Source organism: Panthera tigris, chromosome X (genome assembly GCF_018350195.1).
Source record: "Panthera tigris isolate Pti1 chromosome X, P.tigris_Pti1_mat1.1, whole genome shotgun sequence".
Classification (NCBI taxonomy): domain Eukaryota; kingdom Metazoa; phylum Chordata; class Mammalia; order Carnivora; family Felidae; genus Panthera; species Panthera tigris.
This window is the reverse complement of record NC_056677.1, coordinates 89,382,106-89,396,897: the sequence shown is the minus strand read 5'-3', so window position 1 is coordinate 89,396,897 and position 14,792 is coordinate 89,382,106. Positions and strand designations below refer to the sequence as shown.

The 14,792-nt window shown below is 40.5% G+C and overlaps 1 protein-coding gene across 6 annotated transcripts in view; it reads left to right on the top strand.

Annotated features, from left to right (window-relative positions):
• Positions 1-728: 728 nt before the first annotated feature.
• The window catches only part of ACSL4 (acyl-CoA synthetase long chain family member 4), a 69,097-nt gene continuing 55,033 nt past the window's right edge, over positions 729-14,792 (top strand). For 3 of the 6 annotated variants that reach the window (XR_006213603.1, XR_006213602.1, XM_042975313.1), the window contains exons 1-2: positions 12,262-14,225; positions 14,469-14,646. Coding sequence is in view for 4 of the 6 variants with exons in the window: in XM_042975313.1 (XP_042831247.1) it covers positions 13,875-14,225; positions 14,469-14,646 (529 nt within the window). In the remaining 2 variants the exon portion in view is untranslated. Of the gene's footprint in view, positions 786-12,261; positions 14,226-14,468; positions 14,647-14,792 lie in introns of those variants that run through there. The other 3 variants (XM_042975314.1, XM_042975312.1, XM_042975311.1) reach the window with 3 other exon arrangements.

Sequence of the window (14,792 nt, the reverse complement as noted above, 5' to 3'; positions counted from 1 at the left end):
TTGGTACATATCTTACTAATTTTTCTATGAATATCTACCCACTCAAATATGTGTATATAATGGACTTATATGTACTGACAGGTGTCTGACAGGTGTGATGTGATAGCTCTTTGTGGTTTTGATTTGCATTTCCCTGATGATGAATGATGTTGAGCACCTTTTCATGTGCTTGTTGGCCATGTGTATGTCTTCTTCAGAAAAATGTCTATTCAGTTCCTTTGCCCATTTTTGTAAAGTTTTTAAAATTTATTTTGAGAGACAGAGGAGAGAGAGAGAGAGAGAGTGAGAGAGTGGGAGAGGGGCAGAGAGAGAGAGAGAGAGAGAGAGAGAGAGAGAGAGAATTCCAAGCAGGCTCCGCACTGTCAGCACAGAGCTCAACACCCAGACTCAAACTCATGAACCACGAGATGATGATCTGATCTGAAACCAAGAGCTGGATGCTTAACCGAGTGAGCCACCCAGATACCCCCTCCACTCATTTTTTAATCTTGCCATTTTTTCCCCACAGAGTTTTGACTACGGTTTCTTAATCAGGCTCAATTACTTTTCTGAGATTCTAATAGCATTACTTCTAGCCAGATCATCTCTAGTCATTTCTTGGTTTTCCTTTGATACCTGGCTCATCATGAGCTAAGGTGCACAGGTAATGCAAAACAGCACTTGAGTTTTGTTTTTTTTTTAAAGGAGTTCTTTTCTCATGTCATTGTAGCCATAAGTGTTGTCTTTTATTGCAGATTGAAATAAAAGAAGATAGACGTGTTCTTCTTGAGAGAAAAAGGAAATCTGTAAGTATTTGTTCTTTAAAAATTCTAACTTTGTAATTTTATCAACTTTTGGAGAAAATTAAGTTTTAACCATACTAACAGGCATCTTGACTCATTTTGTAGTGGAAAAACCCTGCCAATGTTTGTCTTAAAAAGGCAGGATTTGGAAAAGTAAAGTGGGAAAACTTTTCACCCTGTACACCTTGTAAAATTTAGACCATCATCATTCATTTATAAAAGGGGAGGTGATAATTGAAATCTAAGTAAAATCTTTTTCCTTGAGTGATACCAAAACATGGACTCACAGATTGGAGTTCCAGTTCTGACTCTTGAGGCTTACAGGCTGTTGAGTGTCTTTGACAAGGTATCTTGCTTCCCTTTGCATCAATTTCCTCAGATGTAATGAGGTTCATTATTACTGATGAAGATAGATCTGTAGTAGCATATATCCTCCCTAATAAATTAAACCTTATTCCAGTTACTGTTTCTCAAAACTGACTTAAATATATTCCTGATTTTCAGAGTTGTAAGTATTAGTCCTGTCCTTCGCTGAAGCATCTACTCTAGACCATAGCATGGAATCAAAGAAATACAACAGAGCACTTAAATTAGAATCACAGTGTTTGAGTCTTGGACGTTGAAAATTATCTAGTCTAGTATTTCCCAAACATTGATTTTCAGACAAATGCTGGTCAGTGAAGAGTTTTTATTGGTCCACGGTGAAGTGAGGAGAGTAAGGACAATGGGCCATTTGTTTCTTAAAGCTAAACTCTTCCCATTTACACGATTACTTGTTATTATAAGATCTGTCCATCTAATTTGGGAGATTAAATACATTCTATCTTCTATGAAATGATGGTGAGAGCAAATGGTAGGGTTTTTTTGTTTTGTTTTGTTTTGTTTTTTTTTAAATGTCCATACCTGGCCAAAAAAAAAAAAAAAAAAAAAGGCAGGTGTGTTATTTCTCTCACCATCCTTTTTTTGTTTCAAAAACTTACTGGTCTGTGATATCTTAAAATAAGAACCCAGCTTTCTCATTTTACAGATGAGGAAACAGACAAGAGGTTATTTAATTTGTTCCAGGTCTTACAGTTCAGCAAGCTGCTGAACCAGGACCAAAACCCTGTATACGATGCTGCCTCTCTTGTATTTCTGGTCTTTCTACGAATCGCTTTAATTATAATAGGTTATAAACTTGAAACAGACGAACTGGTAGTTCTCATGTGCTAATAACTATTTTTGAATTGCAAGTGTAAAGAAATTCAAGACTTGATGTTCTTGTACAGCTCAGTGCTAAAGTCGACCGATTATTAGTTTGCATTAGAAAAACCTTAAGCGCAGCCAGAAATTTTCATAAGCAGACCTGAATTCACTGTCTCTGAATTCAGCTACTTAGCACACTACGCCGGGATTGATCAAACAAGTAAGATACCAGTGAGGTTAGTGTTTCCTTTGGGAAATAGACTGTGGTTCCATTGTGAAGGCAGTAGTATTCAGACTTGTATAATTAATTTATTTATCCACAGAGTTTGTTTCCTTTCTCTCTCCCTCCCTACTTCTCTCTCTCTCTCTCTCTCTCTCACTCTCACTCTCACTCTCTCACGCACACACACACTGCAAACATAGATAAACATTTATAGCAATCGGCCTACAGCCCATCTAGATAGGTAAGAGAAAAAACTACCAAGGCAAAGAGTGGGAGTTGCCAAAAAGCATTAGCAGAAACATATGGCCAATTGTGTTCAGGAGTGTGTACAGGTTCTTGGGAGTGTCTTTGACACTTTAGAGACTCCTCTTCAGTTGGCAGAGCTTGGCCTTGCTTATCCCAAAATACACTTCAAAACAGAAATACCGAATTCCATTTCCCTCCCTCCCTCACCTTAGTGAAACATGCATGGGCCAGGTAAACAAATGAACGTGAAGAGAGCAGAATGGAAAGTATTCCTCATCCCTAGTATGGAGACATTGACTCTATGAGTACTTTTCCATGGCTTCTTGTATTTAGCTTCATAAATACATGCTTTAGTTAATAATTTTTTAATTTCTAAAATGTGAGGCATCCCACCCCCCATAATATACATTTTGAATGATCTGTCTTTGGAATATCTGTGCCCTTCTCTTTACCAGTGCTAATATTTGAGAGTTGACTGAATGGTTACAGGATTTCAGTCTTCAACAGACCGATCAGTCTTTGAGTTCTTTTATTAGTCTCACTTATAAAGATGTATTTAATACTGAAGAGCAGAGTGAGCTTTAAAAAAAAACAAAACAGGGTCATCCAGTTTCACATGGTGGCCATGGGGTTGAATTTTAGTGACTTACTTGGCCATTTTGTAAGAAATAAAGATTACATTGTTGCATAATTTTTAACAGTATAAAGTACTGGGTAACTACATTAACAAAGAACTAACCTGTTAGACTGGCTCCTCTAGCAAATGTGGAGGGTAAGTCATGTGGCAAAAAAGGTATAGTTGCAAAATTCTCCCTGCTACACAAAGTTATTACTATGGGAGTATTACTGCTGGTCACAGATTTTTTTTTGTAATCTATACTTGTGGTTTGTATTACTTTATTGTTGACAAGTAGGTAACATGACAGGAGATACAGTCTGTGTAACTTTCACTTGGACAAAATACATTTATTATAACTAAGTTAATTTGATTTTTAAAATTTTTTTAATGTTTGTTTATTTTTGAGAGAGAGAGAGAAGCAGAGAGAGGGAGACACAGAATCTGAAGCAGGCTCCAGGCTCTGAGCTGTCAGCACAGAGTCCAATGTGGGGCTCAAACTCATGAACTGTGAGATCATGACCTGAGCTGCAGTTGGATGCTCAACCGACTGAGCCACCCAGGCTCCCCTAATTTAAAGTGAAGTTCTGTAACCCAATTATTTTTGATTAGCATCTGTTAAAACCATAACTGTGTTCCTTTGGAGAAAAATTACCTAGGCAATAGAAGACTTTACAGACAAAATTAAAGGCTACGCCACGGTGCGATGCGCCCCCTAATTCAGCAGCAAGGTTTTGTTTACAGGGATCTGTAGCAGTTAATTTTCAGCAGTAGCTGCAGAACATTGAAATGGGCACTGTGCTATCTACTCACCCTTTATGGCACTGAACCCTTTTTTATGTTTCTCCAAACACATACCTCTCGGAACTTAGTTTTTCTTCCCTTTTCCAGGTGTCTGATAAAGTTGGATGGTAACATCATGCTTTGTCAGTATGTGGCCATTACTAGCATGGTTTATCCTCACAATTCCTTAAATGCAATCTTTGGGTAAAATCCATACAACCAACTCCTGACTTTTGAAAGCTTCATAATATTTAAAAATCAAGTGTGTGGTGATCACTTAAAATGGGGAATAGATATATAATTACACAATGTATGTGAAATGTGTAGGCAGCAACATTGGCTCCCAGATCTCCTCATTTCAACACATTAGATCACCTTATTTCAACACATATAGATAGGATCCCAATTACAAGATCCTATGACCTAGAAAAAACATAATCTGATGCATGCTGGGGATGTTCTTAAGGCATTATGGGAGGGAACTTTTGCTGCAGTGTGAAAGAGCATCTTCAACATGGCAGCTGAGGTGCTTTCTTTGCTGGGAAAAGCTGGGAAGAGACTGGCAGGATGGCGACTTCAGGAGTTAATAACTCTCCAGGTGATGAAGTAGACAGGCTTGGTTAATCTTGTTAGAGACGCACCCAAAGATCAGTCATAGTTGTGAGACGCTGCTGGTCAAAAAAAAAAAAAAAAAAATAGCTTGCTAGGCACAGGTGCAGTGTGTTGGGATAGGGCATGTATATGTTCACCCTAGGTCTTTGTTTCTGTTTTGCTTTTTCAGTTTTCAAATGTATTCTTCTAATTGTTTTGTATCGGATTTAAAGCTTGATTGTACAGATTATGCCATATTGATTAGATTGGTCTGTCAATTTGAATCAGGTGAGACTTACAAGGGGCTGATGAATATATCTTTCACAAGATGATTCAGTCTTGCAGACTAACAGCAAAAGATCCTACTAGCTATTCTTTTAATGCCTTTTGTTTTCTTAAAACAGTAATATTTTTAAAGTTTTACTATTAAAATATTAAGTGAATTCTATTGTAATATAGCTCCTGTAAAGTTTGATTTCATTAACCAAATGCAGCTATTCTTTTAACATTGCATTTGAGCTTTCTCCTGTATGTTAATATCATTTGGAACTTTTTAAAGAATGTATGAAACAAACTAGGATTTTAAAAAAAGCACTCCACCCCTTTACAAAAGTCTTGGTGATGCAACATCTGTGTAGAAATACGATCTTTTAAAGAGCCACAGGTACGCTTTATCTGTTTAATCTCTTTGAAATTTTATAATTGTTTCCTGATTTAATGTTTAGTGCATATGGCTACTCCTTTTCAGAAGGCAACTTGTTTCTTTATTTGGTATTTAAATTATCCTTAAATAACGTGTGACTTGAAAATGTGATTTCTTCAAGTAGCACTCACACAGTTCATCGTTGGTTTTCAAATTGATGCCTTTTACATTTTGATAAAGTCCTGTGCAAGGACAGGTGAAGTTAATTTGTCCTTATTGCGTATTTCAGGTTGGCAAATGCATGGGTCCTTGCTTGGTTTACTCCATTTTCTCAAACTTCTGAAAAAAAAATGTCTTGGCATTAATCGACTTCAGTTTATGAGTTTTTCTCTTTCATTCTTAAATTGATGTTGTGTCACATGCTTCTGGGGGAGATGATTTCTTCTTTTAAATTCAGATTTTGATCAATATGTAGTATGTGTTTACTTTGCATATGCCAAAGCTTAAATGTACCACTAATGCTTTTGTGTTTTAACCTAACTATCTGAGAGCGTTTGAAGTAACTGGAATGAAATACTTAACATTAAACTTGACCTCAGGACAAAAAGTAAAAGAAAATTTTATCTGATTTTCCACTAAGACTTCTAGGACTTACTAGATGCCTAAAGGGCTTTTTTCCCCCACCCATAAAAATGCCTTAGGATTTAGGACAGATCAGTGCTCAAAATTGCTGCCAGGATTTCTTCATACACAAGGTTTGTCACTCTCACCTATTTGGATTATACCAGTATGATCAGGGTCACAGACAGTATAGCTGAAAGCATAGACTTTAAAATCTGTTAGACCTGGGTCAAAATCCCTGCTTTGCTGTGTCACCTTGGGCATATTATCTCTCTGAGACAGTTGCATCATCAGTAAAATGAGGGGACTACCTCAAAGGGGTTTCCTGAAGGATTAAATGAGATAATGCATCTAAAGGATCAAGCATGGTGCCTAGCCCATAGTAAATGCTCAGTATGTAGTTATTAATCTGATTTCCATGTGGAACGGTAAACATCAGCAGGGACAGTGAATTATTTTGTGACTGAAAAGGATGGCCTTCCCTTTCCTGGTTGCCATACAAGTGAATTACTTGATTTCAAGGAAGCACAGCTGAGAGTTCATGGCCTCTGGTAGGGCAGCAGTATCACTCTTCATACATGTAAGGACAGCATAACCTTTGTGAAAGGCATTGGTGAAAAAGCACATAGTACCAATTGTGTAGCCTTCAATGCTTTTCTTTATTTTTTTTTTTAAGTTTATTTCCTTAGAGTCAGTGAGCTGGGGAGGGGCTGAGAGAGAGAGAGAGAGAGAGAGAATATCCCAGGCAGGCTCCACACTGCCAGCGTGGAGCCCCATGCCTAGCTCGAACACAAGAACTGTGAGATCATGATCTGAGCCAAAATCTAGAGTCTTACCTGACTGAGCCACCCAGCTGCCCCAAGACTTCAGGCTTTTATTTATTTTTTATTGTTTAAAAAAATAACTTTAATGTTTTATTTATTTTTGAGAGAGAGAGAGAGAGAGAAAGAGAGCAAGTGAGCAAGCTGGGGAGGGGCAGAGAGAGAGGGAGATACAGAATCCAAAGCAGGCTCTAGGCTCTAAGCTGTCTGCACAGAGCCCGACATGGGGCTCGAACTCACGAACCATGAGATTATAAACTGAGCTAAAGTTGGACGCCTAACCGACTGAGCCACCCAGGCGCACCCCAAGCCTTCAGGCTTTTGTAACAGCAGTCTTTCACTTCTGTGCAACAGGCAGATTTATACATTTTTTTTTTTTGAGAGGGAGAGAGAATCTTAAGTAGGCTCAACACCTAGCATGGAGCCTGATGCAGGGCTTGATTTCATGACAGTCAGATCATGACCTGAGCTGAAATCAAGAGTTGGATGCTTAACTGAGCCACCCAAGCGTCCCCATATTTTCTATTAAGTGACTAAGAACATGTTCAAATTTATTATAATTAGCACATATTTTAACAGGATACCCTCTCATAGAATGTTGGCATGGACAAGTGATTTAAAATTTTTTTAAATGTTTATTTATGAGAGAGAGAGAGAGAGAGAGAGAGAGAGAGGGAGAATGTGAGGGGGGAAGGGGCAGAGAGAGAGGGAGACACAGAATCTGAAGCAGGCTCCAGGCTGCCAAGTGTCAGCACAGAGCCTGATGCAGGGCTTGACTCAACAAACTGTGAGATCATGACCTGAGACAAAGTTGGAAGCTTAATTACCTGAGCTATCCAGGCACCCCCCTGATTTTCTTTTTCTTCTTTTTTTAAATGTTTTATTTATTCTTGACATAGAGAGTGATTTTCTTTTTTAAAGATGACTGAGGTTGGTGGTCTTCAGGCTGTGGTCCTTGCATACATTTTTACTTTATTTTAGAGTAGTTCCATGTATATTCTTATTTTCAGTCAACGAATTTATTGAACTGCTAATGCTTGGAAAGACCACAGTAATCACTGTGGGTTCAGCAGCAAACTGTAAACCCTGTCTCATGGAGCTTATGTTCTAATGGGGATGTCAATAATAAATATGAAGAAGAAAGCATATGTCATATTGGTGATAAGTGCTAAGGAGAAGAACAGAGTGAGAAAGGGACTGCAGGTTGTTGGGGTGCAATTTTCGGATGGCTGGAGAAGGTGGTATCTCAGTAAAGACAAAAAGGTGATGAGAGAATAAGCTATGCAGGTATCTTGGAAGAACATTCCAGGCAGAGAGAATAGTGTGTACAAAGGCCCTGAGGCAGGGTCATGCCTGATGTGTTTCAGAAACAGCAAGTAACAGGTAGAACTATAACAGAATGAGCCAGGGGAAAGCATAGGAGAGGAAGTCAGAAATTTCAGAGATAGGGGAAAGATCACATAGTCTCATTGGGTAGAGTGAGGACTGAGGGGGTCCTATGGGGATCCTTTGAAAGGTTTTGAGCAGAGCAATGACATAATCAACCTTACATTTGCAGCAGAGCATTCTGGCTGCTGAGTTTAGAATGTGTTATAAAAGTGGAGGCGGGGAGATCAGATGGGCAAATGCATTTATTCAGGTGCAATGATAGTGGCTGAAACCAGTACAGTAGCAGTGGAAGTGGCGGGAAGCAGTTCACCTGGGTATGTGTCTTGTCAGAGCTGGTAGGATTTGCTGCTGATCGGTGTGGAATGTGTGAGAAAGAAGAGTGGAAGTGAATCTCTAAGGGTTTTTTTTTTTTTTTGGTCAGAGTGACTGGAATTACAGAGATGGGCAAGACTGGGTGGAGCAGGTGTGAGGCCAGATGATCAGCAGCTCCACTTGGACCATATTAAGTCTGAGGTATTTAACTGATAGGGATCTGTTGAGGAAGAAGTTGGATTGACAAATCTGGTGTTTAAGGAAGACCTCCAGGCTAGGGGGAAAAAATTGGAAGTCATCACCGTATATATATGCTATCTGAAGCTGTGGGACTAAATGGGATCCCCATGGCATGGGTGGAGAGAAAGACAAGAGGAGGGGCAGGGACTGAGGACTGTTGCATTTAGAGGTCAGGGAGATGAGGAAGAAGCAGCAAAGAAGACTGAGAAGGAACAGCGAGAGAAGTCAGGAGAAAACTGGAAGAACTGTGGTCTCCTGGAAGCCAAGTGAAGTCGTTTCAGTGAGGAACAGAGGGGGCAGCTGTGTCAAAGTCTGTTGATGAATCAAGGGAGAAGTGGGAGCCTTAACTGACCTTGGGATGTGATGGCATGGAAGTCATTGGGGCCCTCGATCAGAGCACTTTGTGGAGTGGTAGTGTGTAAAAGCCTGAGTAGTAGGTTCCAGAGGAAATAGGGGGAAAGGACTGGGAGATGAAAAGTGTAGGCAACTCTCAAGGAGTCCTGAAGAAAAGAAAGGGGGCTGGGGCCAGAGAAGAGCTTCCGAGAGAGGGAATGGTTTTTAAAGTGACAGAGGTAATAGCCTGTTACGATGCTTATGGGAACGATTCAGTCAAGCAGGGAAAATTAACGGGGTGGGTGAGGGAAGAGTCAGTGGAGCAGCACCACCAGGTCCTTATCAAATAGGGGTGAAGGGGGGATGCTCAGCACGTCCGGTTTTTTTCTAGCCAAATTCAGCTGCATGGGTGCAGATGCACACTTCAGTGGAGGATTGGATTCAGCCCAGGTGTAGTTTAGCTGAAGAAGTACAACAAAATGGGAGAGGGGCCAGAAACTCAAGAGGGTATTCCAGAGACTGATTATTATTGCCCATGGAATGTAAGCTGGCCATGGGGAAGGATTCTCCCAACAATGCCACCAAATAGCACAAGCAGTATTCCTGTTTTATACATGAGCTTAGACAGAGATACAGAGCTTGTGAGAGGTCATATTACCTGTTCAGAGTCACACTTCATAGCACATACGAGGTCAGACCCAGATCTCCCACCTCGGTTTAACCCATTTACCGCCCAGGAACTCAGCCTTTCTCTTCTGCAGAGGACATATCCCCGTAATGCGATAGCCAGGGAGTGAATCTTGAGTTGCTAAACCATCATACGCATGTGACTCTTACAGTAGAGCTACATGCTAGTGAAGTTGGCTCTGAAAAAATGCAGTTTTCTCATTGACTTAGATCCCCAAAGTGGAGCAGGATCTTACATGGAAAGCATCAGGCACCTGCTACCCTACTGGCCGGTTCTCACCTCCATCCTGCGCTGTTCTGCTTCCGTCCATTTGCTCATCCATTTGTTCTCTCTGATAGGACTGTCCTCATTCTCCACTCTTTTTCTTTTCCTTTTGAAAACCTACCTATCTCAACTACTATGGTTTTTGTGAAATCTTTCCAGCTGGTTCTACTTCCTCCTTCATCTCTTTTTCCCCCAAAACTGATGCAGTTCCCCCCCTTGAATATGTTTAGCCTTTTGTTCTTACTGGAGGTGTATGTACACACACACACACACACACACACACACACACACACAAACGTTTTAAAAAGTTTATTAGTATTTGTTTTTTTTTAGTCATCTCTACACCCAATGTGCGGCTTGAATTCATGACCCCAAGACCAAGAGTTGTATGCTCTTCCAACTGAGCCAGCCAGGCACCCTTCTTATGGGATATATTACATTCTACATTTTCTATGTATTTGTGAACTGATCTCCCTGCCCCCTACCATACATATGAACACATGTGTAATGCATGTAAATGATTGAGGCATGTGTGCTTTACTCATCTTTGTACTAAGGGCTCAAAACTTACACAGAGTAGGTGTTTTCTTCTTTTCTTGAAATCAATTTATCAATAGACCTGAATGTAACCCTGGAAAACCTTTGGCAAGGAAAGATTTTCAGATGACAGGCGACGCTGGGCAGAGGCTGGCTTGAATGAGCAACTGACCAGGGGACGGGCCTCAGCTGTCACTCATTCACTGAAAACGCCAATGGTTCAAACATTCAGCTGAACCGGGGGTTCCAAGGAGTCCTGTCAGGGGCTGTCAGTCCTCCCCTCCCAAAGCAGCTCTGCGTTTTCCTTTTATCTACTATCTATCTATCTATCTATCTATCTATCTATCTATCTATCTATCTATCTATCTATCTACCTTTGTATTTTCATGTTCATATAAGATTTTATTCCAGTAGATGACCCAGGCCCCCCTCATCACCACCAGAAAGAATTTGAAAACACCTGAACTAACTGATGTCTCAGAGCTCTCCTCACCTGGATGTTCTTTGAGGCTTGTCTGCTGTGTATGTGTTGTGTTGTGTGTGTGTGTTTACACCAATGTGTCTCTGTATTACGAGGATTAAGCAAAAGACATTGCCCTACTTCTGAGCCTTAAGGCAAATATGTGTAAAAGATTAATAAAAATGTATAATGCAACTAATACAATTAGATTATAAACCCTTCAAAAGCTGTCTATATATCTTCAGCCCCAAGTCTGACAATGTCTCAGTTGAAGGTCAGGTGGTACTCATTAGGGCATAATATCAATTCAGAGACTTTTTGGGGGGACTTCTGGTACTGTCTCTGACAATTTATGTATCGAAGTAAGTATTGTTGTGTCTTGAATTAATTTCCTTTTGGTACTCCTTTCTATTACCAGTAAGGAATTATTTTTTAAAATTATGTATGTAAGTGGGTTATCATCTATGACTACCTTTCAAGATTGATAAGAGAGTATTACAGAATATTTGTTCTAAGAAAAAGGTGTTGGGTTTGATCAGGTTGAGAACTACTGGTCCTTGCTGTGGACTTAGGGGCTTAGATGTTTAGAATATCCGTAATCAAGGATTGAAATGAGTGGTAGACATTTCAAGTGATGTAGGAAGTTAGAAAAAGGAAAGATGATTGTGGATTTGAGTCATTGTGAAATGAATGATGGAGGATTGTTAGAGGGGATCTTGCATATTGAGGACCAGACACCATGATGGACACTTGACATAACTTGTTTTGAAGAGATGAATGACCCGACTTGTCAGACCAAGGCAGCAATTTCTAGGTAGGGTAAATCCCCAAATTTAAAGTCGGAAGGACCCCAGGAAATCATATAAGCCAGCAGTTCTTAGTTCAGAGTTGGTGTCACCCTTTGGGGTTTATGGATGGATTTTAGGGAACTCACAAACCCCCTAAAATCACATAGACCCTTTTGCATATCTTGGGTTTATAGGTCGCAGTTGGATTCTCAAAAGGGTCCATCACCTCTAAGAAGTTAAGGGCTACCGATCTAGTTTGATTTTAAGCTCAGATAGCTTGTTCGGCTCAAGCTTCCACAGCCACTTGGTGACAGAGATAGGGACTGAAACCCAGGTCTTTGTTCCTGTAGTTTCTTGCTCATCTTGCCCCACTAGGTTGCAGGGCATAAACTAAAGTGGAGGCAGGATTAAGGTAACCACTTTATGGTAATTGGTGTTAAAACAAACAACTGTCCTGGGTTCAATAGGTTCCACCAGAGTTGCAGAAGGATGGGCTTCATTCAATTTGTCTCCTTAAAGTGAACTATTATTTAAAATTTTTTAATGTTTATTTATTTTTGACAGAGATAGAAAGACAGAGCATGAGCGAGGGAGGGGCAGAGAGAGAGAGGTAGACCCAGAATCCGAATCAGGCTCCAGGCTCTGAGCTATCAGCACAGAGCCCGACACGGGCTCAAACCCACAAGCTGTGAGAACGTGACCTGAGCCAAAGTCAGATGCTTAACCGACTGAGCCACCAGGTGTCCCAAAGCGAACTATTATTTTAATTTTTATCGCTGAAATATTCTTCCACTCACCAAAATAGCTTTCTCAGCTGAAGGCAAGCTCCCTGTGAGTTATAATCATCCCTGAGGCCGGTTCTGCCATTCCTTTCCAATTGGCACTCTCTTTCTGACCTGCAGAGGCCCCCAGTTTTCTGTCTGATTCAATCAGATCAAAATTACTTGGTCTGATTTGTCAGATCCTGCACTACCCGTAGCCTATTTAGCCAACATGTACTTACTCTATGCCCCAGTCAGTCTAGTGTCCTTATGGGCACTCCCACTCTCCCAAAGCTCTTTCACTCCTACCTCTGCATCTTGCCATGTGGTTTCCCTGCCCGGAATGCTCTCCATTCTTTCTCCTTAATTTTCCAGATCCCCCAACATCAGGTCCACTTTAAAAGTCTACTCTTCACAGAGCTCCCTTTAGTTACTGCTGGCCATTTTGCACTTCCTCATGATGTCTGTCGCATTGTTTGTACCGCATGCCACAGCACTTAGGTGTTTCCAGCAGGCTTTTCACTGGAAATGCTTCGGTGGGCACTTTGGGAGCAGGCTTCCAGGAAGTCCGGGGTGGGACTTGGCACACTTCACCCCTGGGTTCAGCCAGAGTAGTTCCACTTTGCTTGCATGTGTGGGACGTTGGCAGGAGTTTTTATTCAAAGGAGTGGTTTGTTTCGCCGCCCCTCTCCCTCCAAAACGTTTGAAAAACACTGGCTCTGTCTTGTGTGCAGATGGCCTCATTAGCGGTAACTGGTAATGAGCGAAGGCCGGGACTTACACTACTTCGGACCTCTTTCTGACTCCTCCTCCTCCCAGGCCACGGGTGCAATTTTGAGCACAAAATGGACACTTAGGAAATGACTTTATGATTGTATTGTTCCACTTTGGGGGACTGGAGATAATGCATAGCATTACCGCAGAAATTTACCTTGATGAGGAACTCAGAATAGTATCTCTGGGTTGAGCATTGAGAAGTAAGCCTTAAACTGGTGGATTTCTCCCCTTTGGGCTACAAAACCCATTCCTGTTTAAAACTACCTGGTTCACATGGGCATACTTAAGAGAAACCTCATCATTGGCATTCCCAAAGTTTAGCCAAGCTGAAATACCACATCCGTGCATTCGTGTATGCATTAAAGTAGTGTCCCTCAAGTGACTTGCAGAGTGATGGCAGAATATACCTAAAAACCAAAAAAATAAATAAATTGAGAAGTTTATGGTAATAATGATTAAAATGGAAAATGCCAGTCTTTCAGACCAGTTATTTCAACTTGCTGTATCAAATCAATTATATAAACTACTGAAGACCTGAGTATTTAAATCAATGTTGCTATCAACTTGTTAATACTCTTTTGTTTTGTTTTTGTTTTTTTTTCCTGCTCTCTGCCTGGTTCATTGTCTTCACCTACAGGTGTACTTTATTGTCGGCTTCCAAAGATTACTAACTTTTATCTGTATCATTAAAATTGAACTGCCTTGGCTATACTCCTCTTACTGCTGCTTCCATTATTGCCTTCTTCAGCAAAATAAGGCTTTCTGCAGCCAAAGAATAACAAGAAATAAACACCATTGTAGAAGCCTTGCCACTATGAAACTTAGGCTAAACGTGCTCACCATTATTTTGCTGCCTGTCCACTTGTTAATAACAATATACAGTGCCCTTATATTTATTCCATGGTATTTTCTTACCAATGCGAAGAAGAAAAACGCTATGGCAAAGAGAATAAAAGCTAAGCCCACTTCAGACAAACCTGGAAGTCCATATCGCTCTGTCACGCACTTCGACTCGCTAGCTGTCATAGACATCCCTGGAGCAGACACTCTGGATAAGTTATTTGATCATGCTGTGTCCAAGTTTGGGAAGAAGGACAGCCTTGGGACCAGAGAGATCCTAAGTGAAGAAAATGAAATGCAGCCAAATGGAAAGGTTTTTAAGAAGGTATAGCATTTCTGTGCTTTTTAATTTGTTTTAAGGGGAAGGTATGTTTTTACTTTATCATAAATCGAATGCATGTTAAATATGCTGCCATTCCATTTAAATATGCTGCATAACAAATTCTCAGAAGGTGCTCATGGCTTCTGTGTATTCACTTAAAGGCAATTTTAGAGCTCTACACTTTGAATGGTATTTTAATTGCTTGCTTGAATGTACTAATATTCAGAGAATGTCTCTCCTTAACAGTTAATTCTTGGGACTTATAAGTGGATGAGCTATCTCGAAGTGAACCGCAGAGTGAATAATTTTGGTAGTGGACTCACTGCATTGGGACTAAAACCAAAGAACACTATTGCCATTTTCTGTGAGACCAGGGCCGAATGGATGATTGCGGCACAGACCTGCTTTAAGTACAACTTCCCTCGTAAGTGCCTTGTGTTTTTGAAGGGGGACAGAAAGGGTTTTAGTAACATGTGAAATTGTCCTGCAACCTTATTGTTTTCAAGGTAGGTGTTCTTTAGCAATTTTTCTGCATCCATTGTATCCATAAAGCAGTACGTAATGTAGTTA